Raw genomic sequence first — 19,569 nt, 5'->3', positions numbered from 1 at the left:
AACCGTGCAATATTTTTGCTCGTGTGTATTTCACTTAATTAATTCTTTCACTTAATTATGATCACAAGGTGCATTCGTTTTCTCACAAATGACTCAAGTTTATCTTTCTTTGTGGAAGAGTTGTATTTCATGGTGTGTAAACACCACATTTTCTTTATCCATTCATTTGTTGATGAACATGAAGGTTGGTTTCAAGATTTAGCTGTTATGAATGGTGTTGCTATAAACATGGGTATGCCTGTATCATTGTAGTATGATGTCTTTTACTCTTTTTTGACCATCACATATAAGTGGAAAAAAAGAGAATATACCATAATTGTATTTCACCTGTTGATGGACTGATTTAGTTGTTTCCAGCTTTTGGTTATTATAGATAAAGCTAGTATGGTACAAAGCAGGTATAGGCCTTTCCGTAGACATGTATTCATTTCTCCTAGGAGAAAGCCTAGGAACGGCATTGTTGGTTCATAAGATAAGTGTATGTTTACCTTTACAAGAAACTACTGAATTCTTTTTCAAAGTGATTGTGTTATTTTGCATTCCCACCAACAGTGTTTGGGAGGGTTTATTGTTTCACACTCTCCCCAACATTTGGTATTGGAAATCTTTTATTCAGGCTGTTCCAGTGATGTGTATTATATCTCATTGTAGTTTAATTTTCACTTGCTTCTATGGCTCATAATATTGAGAACTTTTTCTCTGTTTGTTGGCTATTTGCATACATTTTTTGGGAAATGTCTAAATCTTTGCCCATTTTTGTTATTTCTCATGTGTATGATGGATACAACTGTTTTGCCAGGGGTGGTGGATTGATAACTAGTGGTCCACTTATAACCCCCAGCTGAACTGAGTGAGTGTGGTGCTGGGTGTGGGAGGTCCACCTGGGGACTGTTGCCAGCAGCATAAGAGACGGATCTGGAGAAGAGGAAGCAGGCTGTTGGGAGCTGAGAGGCTGTTGGGAGCTGGTAGAAGCTGTGGGGAGCTCGTCATGCTGGCTTTCCTGGTGAACTTGGTTGTATTCATCCTCTGAGGAGCTCAGGACCTCATTGGCACTGGGAATGGCTTCGGTTCACTTTGGGGGAGCTCTGGTCCTCACTTTGAACATCACTTCCTGGCTCAGGAGGGGAAGGTGGTACGCTGCCAGTCTCCAGGAGAAGCTTGCTGTGTTGGCTTCCCTGATGGGAACTTGGCCATCTTGATCATGGGAGGAGCTTGGGACCTCACTGTTGCTGAAGATGGCTGTGGTACATTTCGGGGGAGCTCTGGTTCTTCTGAGCATCGCTTCCTGGCTGCAGTGCAGATCCCTCAGCCTGCTAGTACAGGTCCTTCATCCTGCTGGCTCAGACTTTGTAGATTCCACCACTGACCTTTGGGCCTTCCCAGTGAAGATCCGTGAATCAGGCCTGCGTGAGATGTTGTCATGGGCTGTGGGCCTCCAGTTGTATTCGTGGGAGGCATTGTTATGAGCTCTAGGTATTCAGCTGGACTCATGTAGGACATTGTTGCGGGATCCAGGTCCTCAGCTGGATTCTGTGGTCTTAGTGTGTGGACAGATTTCCTGCACTCTTTTGTATATCGTTCTTTGGGCAACTATTATAACTAATCCTGTGAAGTATGTGTCCTGTATTATATTGTTCCCCTTGCAAAATAAGCCCCAAACCAACACACCGGGCATATGAATTGCAACTATTTTCCCCTTTCTTCAGCTTGTTTTCTAATTTTCTTAGTGGTGCTACAAGAGCAGAAGTATTTAATTGTGATGAAATTCAACTTATCTATTTTTAATTCTACGGTCCTGTTTTTGCATGCTTTCAAAGCATATTTTAGATGCCCTAAAGTTGCAAAGATTTTCACCAGGATTTTCTTCTCATAGATTTATATTTTAAATCATTGTATTTAAGTCTATAAGACATTTCAAGTGAAACTTAGTGCATGGGGTATGAGGTGGGTCTAATTTTATTTACTTATTATATTCTGTGGATATCCAGCTATTCCACCACCAATTGAGGAAAGACATAATTTCCTTCTGCATTGTCTTAATACCTTTGTAGAATCAGCTGACCATATATGTGTTAGTGTATCTCTGGATTTGATCCTTTTATATTTATTTCTTTGTCTAAATTTACATCATGCCTTTACTTTTAAAGATGAATAACTAGGGCTGCGAGAGTGGAAAGCTTTATATAAGACCAAACCAAATACATTAGAAGCCAGACTTAAATGTGATCCTTGTAAATATGTAATATCTTAAGCCTCTTGGAAGTCAACCAAAAAAGGAAATACAGCAGTCCCTCCCTTGTCCTTGGGACATCTGTCCCCATACCCTCAAGTGGATATCTAAAACCACGGCTACCACTCATCTCTATAAATCAATATTTCTTCCATCTTAACTAAGCACTTAACATTCATGGGGGCCACAACTTTTGCTGTTGGAGGTGCACCACCAAAAGTAGCATCGATTTCTTTTTCCTTCTTCACAATTCCATGGACAGAAGATTCATTATTACCATGAGGTTATTCAATTTTAGTTACTTTGGCGTATGATTTTATTCTTTCCTTAAGTCCAGAACTTTGATCTTCTCTCTTGAAAGAAGCACTTCAGATCTGTTTTTTGACATATCCAAATTGCCAGCATCACTATTTTTGTGCTTTGGGGCCATTAATAAGTAAAAGAAATGTTGCTTGAACATAAAAACTGCAATACCATGACAGTCACCTGAATATGGAGGAGGTTGAGGAGGACCCATGTGCAGGTAGTGTGGATAGCATAGGTGAATTATATACAAAGGCTTGGTTCACATTCTGGGTGCGGTGGAGTGGGTGATGTGGGATAATTGTGCAATTTAATAGTTATGAATTGTTTATCTCTGAGGCTTTCATTTATTTTTTGAACTATATCTGAGAGTAAGGGAAGCCCTGGAAAACAAAACTGAGGATATAGGGGAACAACTGTAAAAAAATAGTACTACCAATATTAATGCTGGGGACAATACACCCCAAGGAACTTCCAGTCTGCTGGGAGGATCCCTTCAGAAAGAAGAAGCCAGTAGTGTCAGAGAGATGGTGCTGCTTCTTCATGTAGTAACACTGACACCCTGCAGAAGATGCTCCACCCCTGTGGCTCCTTCCTCTCAAAGCTGTAGGTAGGAATAATGCCACTGTCATAGGAGCACCAGGTGGGGTGGGTGTGGCGTAAATAAGGTGTTGTTTTTAAAGTGTGTAATGGAGTATATGAGACACAGAAGTTGCTCAGGGGCCTGTAGCTATCCATGCCTTACTCAGCATAAGGGCCTTCAACCCTGAAGCTGACCCGTGAGCTGGTGGTGAAGGCAGCATATCCCCTCCCAAGCACAGCAGCTTTCCTGCTTCCATATTCCCGGACTGGGTGCATTGCTCCCAGGCAGATTCCAGGGCCATCCCAGCCCAGATAGGAAGGAGGGATCAGTGCTACGGAAAGATGAATGTGCTCACAGGTACAGCCATGAAGTGGCAAATCTCATATTTGAACCACACAATAGTCGTGATTTCTTGAAAGAATGAAGGAAGAAATTTCCTTAAGATCTCAGAACACCTGAGCTTTAATAGCTAAAACTCAAAAGTCATGTCTTTGTGCCTCCGTTTTTCCTAGTATAAATAGAGAGGCCTTTTCTGAATCATCTCTAAGTTCCAGGAGCACTTCCTGGTCTTGGTGAAAGTCAGAATTCAGCATCATTTAGTCATATCTGGGTTGAAGTCCAATACTCCCTTACAAGCTGTGTGATCCTGGGAAAATCATTTCACCTGAGCTCAGTCTCTTTAAGGTGTGAAAGGAGAAATCTCCACACCTAGAGCCTTCGGTGACAAACTGATTGAGGCCCTTAGCATAGCGCCACGTTCCTGGTGGGAAATCCACAAGCACGCAACTCCCTCCCTTTCCAGGCCTCACCTACTCAGTTTCTGAGACCTGAGTAGCACATCAGGAATCTGGCAAGGTCTAAAGAACCAGCCTAAAGTGGTAGAAATTGCATGCTGCTATGGGTTGAACACGTCCCCAAAACACATGTGATGGAAACTGAATCTCCAATACAACAGTGTTGGGAACTGAGGGAGGGGTTTAGATCATGACAGTTCCAATTTCATGAATGGATTAACATCAATTATAAATGGACTTGAGGCCTCAAGTTCACAGGTAAATCCTTGTGTGTTTGTTTGCACCCCCTCTTTCATGCCTTCTGTCTCTCCCCTTCTTTCCATGTGATTCCTCCTGCCATGTTATGGTACAGCAAAAAGGGCCTTGCTAGAACAAGGCCACTTGAACTTGGACTTCTCAGCTTCCAGAACTATAAGAAATAAACCTCTGTTTTTAAATAAATTTTCCAGTCTCAAGTATTCTGTTATAGCAGCACAGAATGGACTAAGATACTTTGTACTTGAAGAAGTTGGAGGACATGCCTTTGTCTGGTCAGGTGTGTTTTGGAGCTGGGGTGGCTGGTCTGGGGTTGGGAAAATTAAGAGCTGGTCCCATAGTATGAATACCTACCACTCAGAAGGCTGTCTGAGGCCAGGAGCACCTGGGGCAATACATATGGGAGACAAAATAGGGGACAGCATAGGAAGGTAGAAGAGGTAAGAAGTATAAACTTTAGTGATACCATGAAATTATGGAAAGCCAACGTTTCAAATAATCAACTTATAAATAAAAATGTGTTCACACCAGATCAGCAAAGAATGGGTATCTTATAACAGGAGCCTTTATTGGACAGGTTCATAATATATATTTTCCTCCTGAATTCACCATCAATTCTATCATAAAAATATATTACAACATTTGATATGTACTCACGAAACACAAGCTATTGTAAACAGAGCAGGCAGCACTGGCCTTGGATTCAAAAATCTTGAGTCCTACTTCAAAAGAAAAGAGCTGCTGGCAGGTGTATCACATGAACGGTAATATTGCCACATTGAGAGAGCGTCTGGTAACCTTTTTAAAAAATACGTGGAGCCTTACTTCTGTTTCATAAATTAGAAGAAAGTGAAGTTAAAGCTATAGTGTCAACAGATATTGAGAAGATACTAAACTTTTGCGTCACTTGTTTCATACTCAGTGTGTGGCTGTTCGTGTTTATGAACATTCACCCGTGTGTGTACATGCGCAGGCGCGGAGTTATGGGCACACATGTTTCTGGGCACACACATTTATGGCTGCATTTGCTCCAACACAAACACACAGATGTCTCACCTATCTTCCTATGAATCTGATACTAAGGAATCCCGACACTGTGCAGAAACCAATCATTTACAGTTCACTCTGTCCCCAGGAATGAAATATTTATTTTCTAAATCCTGATTTCCACAAGTATTCTTGCAATATAAAGGTGCAATGCACATTTCCTTGTGGAATGCTAAACTAGTTGGCACACACGAGATTTTCTTAAGGCAGGCTCCCTTTTATGGTCTACTGGCCACTGTTTGGATGTCTCAGGGAACAAATGATGTGCGTCCTTCTACCTCACTTTACACAGCCACCAAAAAATAAATCTATGAAAATGCAAAGAATGCAAAGCAGTGGACTTAGATGTTCTCAGGACTTGGAGACCCCAGGAGCTCTAAGCATTGCATTTAAGCAATTCCCCTTTCATTTACAGGAAGCGATGGTCCTTGCATTGGGCACTGGACAGAGCACAGCCTCTGAGCTTCCTCCAAGAGGGAAAATCCACAGCTGTGGCTAAACTTGTCTCTTGTCATCCACTGCCCAAGACACCATGGCAGAGAAAGAGATTTACCTTCTCCCAGGAGCTTCCTATCAAAATAGAATGTATGTCCAGATGGAAAGGATTTAGATTCCTTCTCCCAGATGAACCTAAGAAAAAAACTGGGCTATTCCAATGCCTAGAAAAACCACACCAGGTGGTAATGAGGGTAAGGCAAGGTACCTTTCTGATTAGTCACTGGACTTACACAGATGTTTGTGTCCTGGAGCAACTCAGGCTTTCCCTTGGGAGATCTTGATAGGGTTGGAGAGATATCACTCCCCATAACTATCCCTGCACTCCGGAAGAGGTTGTACTTACACGTTTACTGTGAAACAGGATTTTTGAAGTTTGGAATGATTTCAGTTTGCAAGGGAATGGCATTTGAAGTTTTTTTGCACATGGGGGGGGCTTACTCTTAATAATTAAAGCAAGCATTTGGTAATCAATGAATTGAGTGAAGGTAATGGCAGGCAGAGCCTTCATGAAGGGGCTGGATGTTGGATATTTTAGCCATGCCTAACCAATGGCTACGATCTGGTCCTCATGAAACTAAACATCGTAGCCACTCCATCAAGTGTCCTTTCAATGGCTTTTGGTGCTTTCCTGGTCCAAGCCCATCCCCTCTGGGCTATCAGAAGTGTGACTGAGACCTGGGCCATGACATCATACTCTGAACCTCACAATTCACAACAGACTTCCTATCTCCAAATTCACATTTTAGGCCCTTTGAAACCATCAAATCATGGGCTCTGCGTTTTACTAAGCACATGCACAATTTCTGTGCCAGAAAATAAGTATAACATCAATTACACACTCACTGGCCATGTGTGAGAGGACACAGGAAATATCACACGTTGGTATTTCCTAAGAGTTCATGGATGCCCAAAAGGCACACACAAACTTTCATGTCAAAGACTCAATTTATTTTAAAAGTCCTTAACTATGAGTGTACATGATGAACTAGAGCACTGCTAAAACTGATTAGATTCATATCTGACCTTTAAATGCTAGATACATATTTACATGACACATCGTACTAGAGAATTGTGCACCACCTGGAGAGTGGTGGGTGCTGGACTGCGCAGCAGCATGGGGACTTTTGCGACATGATTATCTCTGCTTTGTCACCTCTTCCATTTGTCCCGGGGTGTAGGTGGCAGTGCTCTTTCAGACCCTCCATGTAATAAGTATGTAATACTCACCTCCCGAAGACCTGTATTTGGCCCCATTCAGCATACTGTCAGGGGATTTGCCCTGGATGGACTCGGTTGGCTTCTTATGCATGAACTGTGCTCTTAAGGGTGAACCTCAATGTCTCTCAAAATGAATGCAATCCTTTTGGTCCTCCCTTGTTCCCTCCTTCCCTTCTCTTTCTTCCTCTCCTTCCCCCTTTTTTTCCTTCTTCCTCTTCTTCTGGGGTAGCTAAATAGATATGGACCTCTCCCATATCTCCTCTTTCTAAGTTTGATAGTCCCAACTTCAAGACATCCATCTTCTCCTGTGGTGACAGATGCTGTTGGTTCTGTCCTGGTTGTGGGGCTTCCATGACACTCACTGGATCCTAGTACAAGATGAGCACCAAGCTGCCACCTCACTCAACCCTCATCTGTCAGCATCACATCTCTGTGTCTTGCTACAAATTGCTCCCTCCTGTTGGGGTGGCCCAAACCTCACTGCCTCTGTGAAGCCTTCCAGAACTCTCCTTCCCCACCACCAGTCAAGTTCTGCAGCCCTGAGCATTCACCCCAGGATTGCTCATCTCCCCCTAAGCCTGGAACAGCACCCATAGAACTGAGGAGTGAGGCGGGAGGATGTGCATAGCTGTCGGTCAGAGTCCCTTGCTGCCACTTGCCTCTCTGCTTGCTATTCCAGGACTCTGCTCTCTGCACCACCAGCAGGTCACAGATCCACACACATGGATGTCTGATCAGGCTGAGTGAAGCCAGTATAGGTCTTAACTGTTCCCTATCCCCATGAAGATTCCATAGGAGGTTCCACAAACCCATTCCTTGGAACCCATGACTCTCCCTTCCCAGGTAGCTGTTCCCCTAAAAATGCCTAGCTCCTTTTGCTTCTCCAGTATTTAAGGAAAGAGGCATGAGGAGGCCTTGCACTTCATGGATGCATCTGAATAGGACGGGCAGACGATTATAGTTTCTACCACCTTCCTTTAACTAGGCCAGGAACATAGGCAGGGAAGAGACTAAGTACTGGGGTGGGGGCTGAGTGGACAATAGGCCACTTGGTTCTGGGAGACATTGGGAGCCACTGGGAAGGAAGGAGCTTACAGAGCATGCTGCTCTCACACAACTTGCTATTCCTGGAGAACCTAGATGGTTCCTGGGGGACCTAGCCAGGGTAACCACAATGGAGAGAACTGGGACTCCACAACAGACCCACACCCAAGGACTGGCATCCAGAAACATCTTTTCTTGGCCATGCTTCAGCCTGGACCAGCCTCTAGCTATTCAGTGGGATGTAACAAGATCTGGTCAATGGCATAAGTGACAGATGTTACTTCTTTCCACAGCCATGTTGCCTGTGGAGACAGCTTGATCCAAGGGCCATGCAAGTGTCCTGAGAGGGACCCTTTGAATGCCTTTTCTCCAGCAAAGGGTCCCAACTGCCATCACCTGCCAACATTTACCCTAGCACATCTTACCCCCTGGAGCCTCTGTTATGCCATGGTCTTCTGCAAAGAAGCTTTCAGCATCTCATGAAGTGAGCCTTCTGCCCTTTTGAGAACAAAATTATCTAGCTCTTGAATAAACCTGGAGATGAAACTATTTGGGCAATTAAGGAAAGATGCAAGATAATGGAAACTTAGTTATTTAGAAAGACCCAATTTTCCTTTTGGTTCATTCAGATGTGTAAGATCATTCTTCCTAAGAGGGTAGTTTGAAGACCACTTTGTGTCAGCTGTGAAAACTCACTAACAGAATCCCAAGTCTTCCCCAGCCACATAAATTGATCTCTGAGGAGCAGATGCCAGATTCTGTGTTTAAGCCACCTCCCTTGGTGACACTTAGGGACAGGAGAGTTTAAGAACTGATGGCTCTATTCAGACACATCAGGCATTCAGGAAGGCAAGGAGAGCCTATCACGCAGCAGATCTCTCCCCTGCTGTTCCTGAGCCACTAATGGGAGCTGATCCAAGAGATTTCTGGCACCTGATAAAATGTTCTCGCTAAAATCAGACAGATTACTTCATCCTGTACTCAGGTTACATTCTAACAAGGCACAGCCTTCAGTTTCTCGGAGGGTCCCATCTCTGCCAGGCAAAGCCATCTAACTATGTGAAAAGGTAACAACCAGGACTGTGGTTGGCCCCATTTTTTCTGTCTTCTCTTAAGAAGAAAGGTACATGAAAAAGAAGAAGAACTTCTCTAACACAAGGAGATAGGTTTATTGCTCAGGGTGACAGGGAGAGTCACAGACCCCTGAGCTGATTCCTGAAGAACACGAAGTTGGAATGAGATGACTCATGTCATCAAGCCCCTCTTCCCCTGCCTGACTTGTAAGCAAACATAGGCCACCTCCAGGGAGGCACCGGGAAGATGAGCTGGCCACAAGACCCACAAACCCATGTTCCAGGACACTCACCAATGGACTGTTCTGTCAGGGCCTCCAGGCTTTGCAATCTCCTTCTTCAAGAAGAGATCTGAGGAGCCAGATGTGCACATACCTGTAATCTCAGCTACTTGAGAGGATGAAGCAAGAGGATTGCAAGTTTGAGGTCAGCGTGGGTAATTTAACAAGACTCTGACTCAAAATAAAATTTTAAAAGGGCTGAAGGAGTAGCTCAGTGGTGGAACACTTGCCTAGCATTTACAAGGTCCTAGGTTCCATCCCTAGCACCACCAAAAAAAAAAAAAAAGCTAGAATAGTGGCAAAGTGATTATTATTAGAAAATTCTGAATATCTAGGACAATTAACTGAGCCCTCTACATGGATTGAGGAGTCAGAAATCCACTCTGTTACAAGTGTTATTTTCAAGTTTCTAAAATGTTTTTCCCTGTCCAGCTATTTCCTCCATTTGGGCCTTAAGTATTAAGGCTTACACTAGCTGAAGTCAAGCAAGCACATCCAGCCCCTTTGATTTAGATGCCAAAAGTGTTGGTGTTTCTATATGTTATACCTGAGAAAACCACATGTTTGATAAATTCCCAAAATGAGGTAGGTAATTCAGTTGGGAATAATGAAGGGAGTGGCAGACTTTAGAGATTGCCTGTAGAGGAACATAGACATCTATTGAAAGGTAATTATAGCAAAACTGGTTGACATTGATTTCTAATGTACTAATTTTCTTCTCACTGCCCCAGGGGTTTTAATTCCTATATCTAAATGATGATGAAAATATGTAACCAATCAGTTTATCTGAGGGTTTTTGTCTATAACTGCTTTTACTGGGTTTTGAGCAGTTTTAGAGGTATAGTGAAAATTGGGAAATGCATCATTCACAATGTGTGGTATTGTGGGTGAAAAATCTTGCTTATTAGCTAAAGAAGAGGAAAAAAGATCTAGTTGCTACCAGGAGTACACTATGTGGCTTATACAGAGCAAGCAGAGAAGAGATTCATGGCAATTATTCCTTGAAACTTATACTGCTTGCATCTGCCTGTCTGTTGTCCTCATCCACTGGGTCGCTACTCTTCTTTTACCCAACTTAAGGAGCATTTGTGTGAAAAGGGAAGATTCACATAGTCAGCTGTGCATGTTGTCTTGACTCCTGGTTGATTTTAACCTCAATGGCACTTTTGGTGTTGGGATACTGGGTGGTAGACAGCTGCTTGTCACTAGGAAAGCTCAATGAAAGTGTCTATTGTGATTTGAATTTGAGAGGCAAAATGGTCTCTGAACCAAACCAATTTTGTTTCAGTAACACACGAAGTTACGTCTGGCAGTGATGTGCTAGGAGATATTTAACTAACTTTCTGGGGGGAAGACTTGATTAATAGCATTTTCATGGTATAGAAATTTCCACCATGGCTGATTTAAAGGTACCAATGTGATATCCCTGATCATGGGAGGGGAAGAGATTATATCCCATTGACTCCCCACAGGACTGGCTGGGAAGAATTTGATAAGAGACTCAAGCCAGTGTCCTAAGGGAATATGTCAGAATGCCCAGGTTCCTTTTTTCTAATAAGCCAGATGTGAGCAGGTGTGAGCATACCTCTGCCAGCAGTAGGAAGATGTCATAGCCTTCTCAGATGCTACATCTGTCTTGATTCTAATCTCCATGGAAACTTTGAAACCTGATACCACTGAGCCTGGCTAAGTCGCTTTCTAAATGAGAAGCTAATAGTTAATAAGACAAAATCTTCTCAAATGGGCAGACACTTCTCTACTTTTAAGTACCGGGGTTGCCTAGCAGTGAAAACCATCAGGCTCTTCTGGTTGGTCTTTGGTAGACAATTTCCTCTTCTCTCTACCTCCCAAGTAAGGACAGAAGAGCTGTAAGGAGAAAATGAGCCATTTGATTACATGGCTCCCTATCCTTTCCATCCTGGAGGAATCACTTAAAGGACTGAGAAATAATTGCTTTGAGTATTCACAAATCAATTTAAAAATGGTGAACATGAATGTGATGGACAGAAACCATGGACCACTCATCTTGCTTTTTTATGAAATCAAGCCCACAGCTGCTATTGGATTGATATGTATATTACAATATTTCATACAAGTTTTGCTATCTAACCAGTAGCACAGGGAGATTTCCTGGTGACCTTTCATAGCCTCTGGTTTCTATAGATGGATGTACAGACAGTAGGTTATAGAGCCACTAGGATAATGGAACTTAGTGTTTGAAAATAAAGGATAGATCCCTGCTCAGTTCAGTAATTGCCCATCCATTTCATAAGACTTGCTGGATAAGATGCATAAGACAAGGTGAAATTCAGGTCACAATGCAGACAGGGAGACCCACCAGCCACAATCTTCCTGCTTTTACTTGGCCCTTACATTTATGACATGTAAATAGCGAGAAAGTAACTGCTTGGCCAGACTTTGAAGAACCTAACATATATATATATATATATATATATATATATATATATATATATATATATATATATATACACACACACACACACACACACACACATATATCACCCTGTCTATTGAAACCATTTTCATGCTAAGATTGTCTACACACACAAACATGAGTTTTCTTTTTGTGCGGGAGGAGATAAAAAAGTTATATCCAATTTGCCATTCTTGGGACAACTGGTGGCCACCAACCAGATGGCCACTAATTGTTAAACATCTTCCCTTTAGGAGCAGAGTCCCAGGGTCTCAGCTAATTGGTACTAGCTGATAATATTTGGGTTAAAGCAGCCACACCTACCAAGTGGAAAGGAGTCATTATGTCAGATCTGGGGCCACATGGCCACCACCAGTCTCACCTGTAGCATGACTAAAATGTCCCATGGAGACCGTTGCTTTTCTTCAGCATGGAGCCTCATGTCCAGTGGTCCAAGCAGGTGGGTGCCACTCCTCCCCACCTGCCACCTGTACCTCATCCTCGACCGTGACTGGACTATCATCTCCAGAGGAGCCTCTGGTGGGTCTGGGAGCTCAAAGAAGCTTCTCAGAAAGAAAGGCCAGAGCATGGCCCATGGCCATCCTTTGGTGATAAATGGTGGCAGTCCAATATCTGCCCTGAGGAGCCAGGAAACAGACCCAGAATCCTGAATCACTGGGATTGCGGGGAGATGGTGGTGGGTGGTGTCCATCCAGGATCCCCTAGCCTGCCCCCACGTCTCCCAGTCATCTCATTCTAAACTCTCCAGCAGGAACCTGGTCCTTCACTCAGACACGGGCAGAATGTTCTGGCTGTGAGAGTCACCTGTGAGGCCTGAGGAGCGGATGGAGCGTCTGTTGAGGATCCTGTTCAGAATCTCTTTGCAGCTTTTGCGGTACTGATGTCGCAGCAGGGAGTACACAAAGGGGTCAGATGCAGCCTTGCTGTAGGTCAAGCACTTGGACAGCACCCCCCAGTGGGATCCAATGGGTGCCGAGGAGATGAGCTCCACCAGTCTGCAGAGAGAAGGGGTGTTACTGAGAGCATCGCAGGCCAAGGTTCAGGTCTACACCCGGCCCCAGCTTCCTGGCCGGGGTCGGTTCCCAGAGACCATGTCTTCAGTTAACAATAACAATTACAACAGTGGAACCCATGACAGTGATGGCAGAGAACATTAATCAGGCATTTCTTTTATTCTGAGCACCATACTAGTTAACTGTTTCATACATGTGAGTGCACTGAGCCAGGGAATATGACTATTGCTTTTTTACATATGAGCAGTAGAGGTCCTAGGAGGTTAAGTAATTTGCCCACAGTCACATGGCCAATCAGTTGTAAAGGTAGAATTTGGACCTCGCCTTGTCTGACTCTGAGTCCCAAGCTTCATTAAGGAGTAGGCTAACAAGCGAATGGCATCCTGGCTCTAGCTCAGCTCTGCTTCTGATTTGCTGTGTGACCATAGCCAAGTCTTTGCCCTCCTTGGACCCAGAGATCTTATATATGAAGAGCAATGAGGCTGAAGAATTGTCTCTATGGTCTTTTCAGCTAGAAGTCTGCTTTGACTCTACTCCCAACCCGGTTCTGCCTTCCTAAGGAGGCTGAATGGGAGGGAGGGCTGAGAACAATTTGGCAAACATTCTGCCAAGCTCAGAGCCTGTCCTGCAACAGGAGTGAATCTGATGTCAAGAAAGGATTCCTTCCTAGATTTAGGATTCTTGTCTCTGACAATAGCAGCAGGCAAGGTGATTGTCCTTCAAGGAGGGAGAGCAAGGGAAGATACAGCCACATGTCCAAGGATAGGGGTTCTTAGAGTCCCCATGGGCACTCACCAAAACTACCATTCTATGATACTAATGCCAGGCTGCGGGATCTCTAAGAGCTACAAGTTGTACACATGGAATTTTCCAACTCCAGTCAAGCCATTTTTCTTTCTCAAGTGTGTCTAGTTCCCTTGACTATTTCTGGACATTAGCCAGCATTAGCACAGGGTATAAAACAGCCACAGATCTGGGGCAGAGATGCAAGACCATACATCACCCTCTGTCCCACCCATTGTCAAATGAGGAAATTGAGGTCCAGAGAAAGAAAACATCTCTTAAGGAAGAAGTGAGTAGCCATGGAAGGCCCAGCACCTCTACTTTCTGAGATTCTGGCACTTGTTTTCCGCCTGAGGTACCTGTAAAATAGAAGCAGTGGTGGCTGTCATCTTGGTGGACTGGCCAGTGGAGGATGCAAGGAAAGAAAGGGGAATTTGAGCTGTGACTCTGCGGCCAGCTTCCATTGATCTCCCTGAAACCGCCGGGATGAGCTGCAGAGCCAGCAGAGAGGAGGAGGAGGACGCTGATAGGGTTCCACCCTCCACGAAGATGTCCCTTTCCTAAGCAGAGCCCTAAGCAATCTACCTTTAGCCCCCTCTTTCTGGCTTCCCAGTTTTAGCATCCCTCTCTGCCCCTTGTCCTTTGATCCCACGGAGGCCCACAGCTGTGTCTTCTCTCACGTCCCTGGGACCCTGAATGAGAAACTGGAACTATTAGAGTGTGGGAAATACATGCTTTTCAGAAGTCTATTTTGAGCAGTGATGAATTTACTGAGGCAAAAAAATTTAGAATTCACACCTAATAATTATGATGAAATAGCTGAATGCCAGCACGCTGTCGCTATGTAATGTCAAACCACATTTCCAGAATGTAAGTCTCCTATTTACTGCTGAATTCTCCCTAAGCTTCATGGTGCTCCCAAAAGAATTTCTCAAAAGAGCCAAATAGCATGAAACCATCTATCAAGATCAAAATTATCACCTGATGATTCTCTAGATTTCACAGAATAAAATTATTCAAGATAATTTAAAATTTCACCTTTTACAAAATGAAGGGTAAAATCCGTTGCATTTGCTTCTCCAAGAGAATTTATGTGAAGCCCAAACTCATTGCCAACTCTGTAATAATAGTCCTAGTTATGTGTCTCTTTCGAGCCAATCACTTGATGAACATAGTCTCTAATCTTAAAAGTATCCTGCAGAGTAGATATCATTATTCCCATTTTACAGATGAGAAAACCAAGGCTAAAGAGGTTAAGCAGCAAGCGAGGGTTTCCTGTATGGCAAATGTAACTCCATCTGCCTGCAGATGAAGGCCACAGTGGGATGTGAATCTTAGCATTGCAGAGTGGAAAAGATGAGCTGTGAAGTTTCTTCAGCTCCAAGAACTGCTTTCCATGAGATCATTTATGCTAGACAGAATTTTGGTCTCTTCCTCTTCCTCACAGTGCACATGGCAACCTCCGCTTTGAAAAAGCCAAGGTGTGGCCTTTGTCAGTCCCCAGACAAAGAGAAGCTTGGCGTGAGCATTGTCCTGGACTGGGTTCCACCTGGCCTCCAGCCAGGGGAGTGCTAGGCTGCTCCTTCAGATGTGGTCAGATGTGGTTGGCTGAGCCCCCTTCTGCTTCCCCTGAGGACACAGACACAGTGTGCCTGCCTAGCGGGCTTTTCTCTATCCTGGATGACAGTTTCAAGTCTTCATTCATTTATAAGGGCTGAGAAAAGTCAAGGATCTCCATATTGCCACAACTGCATCTTTCTAATTCCAGGTGTGGGCAGGCATTTGGATGACCACAAGGTCCCTTCCAGATGCACTTGGAGAAAGGGAAGGCTTCAGGCTACCTTCTCATGCCAAGTTTCACCCACTCACCCCTTCCTAGGACCCTCCCCTCCAAGACAGGGGCAGCAGGGCTCATATTAGCCACATTCCACAACTGGGCAGAGTCACTGCCACTCTCTACCTCTCTTTCTCCCCGACTCCACATGCGTGGTTTACTTTATCCACTTCCTGCTCCTACCTGCAGCACAGGTAGATTTACCAAAGCAGTGACAGCCCCAGGAACAGGAAATACTTCTCCTTTGTCCTCCAGGAAGCAGGTGGTTCCCATAAGCGTCACTCCTGCAGCTGCCCTGACTGTCCGTTAGGCAGCAAGGTGACCTTCCATGTACTCCCTGAGGTATGGACTGGAAAAATCTTCTCTGCCATCAGGTTCCATTGTCAGAGGAAAAGTTTATGAATGTGTAGTCAAGATGTATACATGTCTGCCCTGGCACAGCGACCCCCAACTTGCCCTGAATGCCCTCAGGAAAGAGTCCATACTCAGCACCTGTGGGAGGGGAGGGCTGTTGAGGGAGGGGAGGAGGCTGCTTTTCCAAGCATTTCAGGTAACACTGATGTGGAAGCTTCAGCCCTTTATGAAAGAGGATGAGCAAGTGTTCTAAGGGTGTGTGTGCGTGCGTGTGTGTGTGTGTGTGTGTGTGTGTGTGTGTGTGCGTGTGTGTGCTTGTACCTCTGTGTTGGGAAATACAAAGTACTACAGGGTACAGAGTTTGTTGAATTGGAGCAGGACACAGAGAGATATACCCTTCTGAGTCCAGGTGAGACACAAAGCAGGTGCACACAGAGTATGCCCCCCAATCCTGCCTCCCCCCCCGAACCCCTCGCTCTGGTACATATCCAAGGGATTGCTCTTTGAGCCATGGCTTCGCTCTGGGAATCAGAATCTCACTGCTCACTGGCAAATCTCTGAGCTGGCTGTCCCAGTAAAGGGCTGACCAAGGAAGATAGGAGCTGTCCACTCCCACTCCCCGAGCCCTCAGCCTGGGCCCTCCCAGTCCCCCGAATGAGGATGTGGTAACCTTGTCTGAGCTGAGGCATTCTGTGAACCCCAGAGACCAGTGACCCGACCTTGCTCCGCAGTGGCATCCCTGAGGAGGGCAATTCCTGGGTTGGATCTGCAGTCCCTATCCACTCCTCTGGGGCTGGGCTTAGTGCCTTGGTAACTGCTCATGACATCATCCCTAGTCTGCGAAAGCATTCTTCGTATTGTACACAGAAGAAACTAAGGCAGTGATGTCTCAAAGCTGTGTGGGCCAGACATAGAAAAAGCAGAATTCAAACCTTGGACTGTGGGTGCAACCACCACATACCCTCTTGGAGCCTGCCTGCCCGCAGGCCTTTCAGACTCAGTTCCGGTTCCATGGCACAGCCAAGTGCCTTTGCTTTCAAATATTAACTCTAAAGTGGTAAATTAGAGCCCTCTCTCACCCTTCTGTGCCTGTCATCCGTCGTCTCTCCCTCCCTCCTCCCCTCCCTCCCTTTCTTTCTGTCAGTCTGCCTGACATTTTGTCTCTGGCTCTATTTCCTTTCTCCCTCTCCATTTTTGTTTCTCTTTCTCTTTCTCTCTCTCTCTCTCTCTCTCTCTCTCTCTCTCTCTCTCTCTCTCTCTCTCTCTCTCTCTCTCTCACACACACACACACACACACACACACACACACACACACACAGTGTATATGGAACGGAATGTGCACCAAAGAGTATTCCTTGGAAAGTCAGCCCCTGGTCTTCCCAAAACTTCTTGAGAGCTTTTATGTGAAGATCTGTAGGCCATCAACTAATACTTTAAATTTTTGTGAGACATTGTGGTGGAAAAAATTATCTTATTAATAGAATATTAACATGTAGGAGCTACCTGCATATGAAGCCCCTCTCCCATCTACATGTTTCTATTATTTTGAAAAGCTACAATAATGGATCTGTCAGATTCCCAAGTCCCTCAAAGCCTGATTCCAATTATTGAGAACAACTATGTTTATTTGTAAGCACATATTGCTGCAGAGATGATAGCCTTCCAGCTGCTTCTAGACATGTGAACTTTAATTCAGAAAATATTTAGCAAGAAGTGCTAGATGAGACTGTGGGTCTGCAGGCCCTGCCCTGTTGCTCCAGGAAAAGTCCTATTGACTCAAGGTTCTGAGGACATCAGAGCTGATGTGACGGTGAACTGGAGATGTCAGATTCCTGTTAAGAGTGAAAATGGAGCTCTGTAAATGTTTTCCACTGTTGTCTTACACGCCCCTGTGGCCAGGTGCAGGTGGCTCATTGGTTGGCAAGGTGGATGATTGTCTTTCTGAGAGCCATTTGCCATATAGCGTGTGCATCATACTGAATGCTCTGCACAGGTGACTTACTCCTCACCATAGGCTGATTTCTCCTTGTTATCAGTAGATGTCTTTCAACCTTGGCCAGGAGGAAGAGGGGAGAGTTGGAATCAGGTTCCCTAGAGGTGGATGTCTGATTAAAGTCTGCTGGGCCTCCACCAACCTGGCAGTTGGATGCCTTGCAGTGGAAGTAGCTCTGATTTGGGCCTGGCTGTGCCAGCGCACACATGGAGCCCAGAGAGAACCTGACATGCAATGAGCACATTTCTGAGTAGCCCTCTCCCTGGACTATGCCTGTGGCTCCCAGCTACCCTGAAGACTAAACATCCTTATCGCCTCAGTCACAGATTGGGTGTGGGGTAGGGATACTGGCAAGAGAAGGTTGTCCTAAGAGAGGTGGGATTTCAGGAGGAAGGATCCACCTACCTTATACTCCCCTCCCTGCTGCCCCATCTTAGTACCTGATGCCCCTTCTGTTTGGGCCTTCCTACCCCCAGGAGAAAAGCACTGATTTGGCTCCTGGGGACACCTTCCTGGGTAACTCCAACGTTCTGCTGGACACTGGGCAGGGAGGAGGAGGGGAAGAGGTTCTGAGTACCCTCTTTGACTAGAATGAGTCCCACGGGGCTTCTAGTGCCTAAAGAGTCATATGAGTGTCCAGAGGTCTAGGAAAGAGGGACTAGGGACAGGGCATCAGCACCTTTCCACCCCACCCCACCCCTCGCTGCAGAAGCACCAGCCAGCAGTGAGAAGCATCAAGGCACAGGTGTGATGTGGCATTTTCTAGTAATAAAAATCAGCTTTTTATATATTCAATTTTTAAATCATTTACTATGATTTATCGTTTCACAATGAAATCAATATAAAAACTATTAATTATATGTATTTTTGTGATAAATCTTGGAAATCCAGTGAATTTTTAAACCTAAAGCCCGTTTTATTTTGGACAGGCTATGTTCCAAGTGCTTTGTAGCCTCCATGGCAAGTCGTTCCCATGCCGGATGACACAGCTCTAGATCTTGTTCCTTCTTTCCCTTCTGCTTGAAAACCCCTGCTCCCTCCATTACATGGTCAGGTCCACTTCGCAAGCCTTATCTACGAACCCCAGCCAGGGGAGCTCCATCCTGCCTCAGGACCTGTCCAATGACAGATGTTCCACCTGGGTGATAGGCAGTGTCTGCAAGGTCAGTGCCCCCATCAGGGGACTCCTCGGGTCTCGCCAAATGATGCTTCATTTGCAGAGTCTTTCACGGCCTGCACAGAGAAGGCACTGGAGAAGTGTGTACTGGAGTGACATGAGGTGTGTTTGCAGATGCTTAGGAGATTTTAGGTTTGCTTAGGATGGTTCCTTCCTGCACATGAGAAGCAAATGTGGGAGCATGGGATGGTGGCAGGAGGGCCCAGGTGTCTTCACCAGAGCTGCATTTTGTATTCATGGGGTTTCCTGGGTGTACCCTTTCTCCATAGAAAGTTGCTGATCATCTCCATAAAGGATGAATGGTTTTGTGAATGTTTTTAAAAACTCTAAATGCATCAAATCCACTTGGGAACATATTGAATCTATAATCTATTTTACAAAAACATTTCTTCCTGGGTACTAACCAGAGAAAGATCCAATCACTTAAAAGTGGAGCAGAATTTGTAATTGCTAAATTGTGGAAGCAACACAAATGTCCATCCCCTGAGGGTTGGATAAGAAACTTGTGGTACTTTTATATAATGGAATATTACTCACCTATTAAAAAAAATAAACTCAAGGACTTTATAGGTAAATGGTCACAACTAGAGACCATACTCATAAGTGAAATAAATCAGACCTGCATGTGTAAGCA

At 44.8% G+C, this 19,569-nt stretch overlaps 1 protein-coding gene across 1 annotated transcript in view; it reads right to left on the bottom strand.

Moving 5' to 3' along the window:
- Positions 1-11,869: 11,869 nt before the first annotated feature.
- Gpr26 (G protein-coupled receptor 26) overlaps positions 11,870-19,569 on the bottom strand; it is a 20,254-nt gene continuing 12,554 nt past the window's right edge. The window contains exon 3 of the mRNA XM_005401962.2: positions 11,870-12,776. Coding sequence (XP_005402019.1) covers positions 12,545-12,776 — 232 coding nt within the window. The 3' untranslated portion in view covers positions 11,870-12,544. The remainder of the gene's footprint in view (positions 12,777-19,569) is intronic.

This window comes from Chinchilla lanigera, unplaced genomic scaffold (genome assembly GCF_000276665.1).
Source record: "Chinchilla lanigera isolate Chin_1 unplaced genomic scaffold, ChiLan1.0 scaffold00076, whole genome shotgun sequence".
NCBI lineage: Eukaryota > Metazoa > Chordata > Mammalia > Rodentia > Chinchillidae > Chinchilla > Chinchilla lanigera.
The sequence above is the reverse complement of the archived record's forward strand: the minus strand, read 5'-3'. Positions and strand labels throughout refer to the sequence as shown.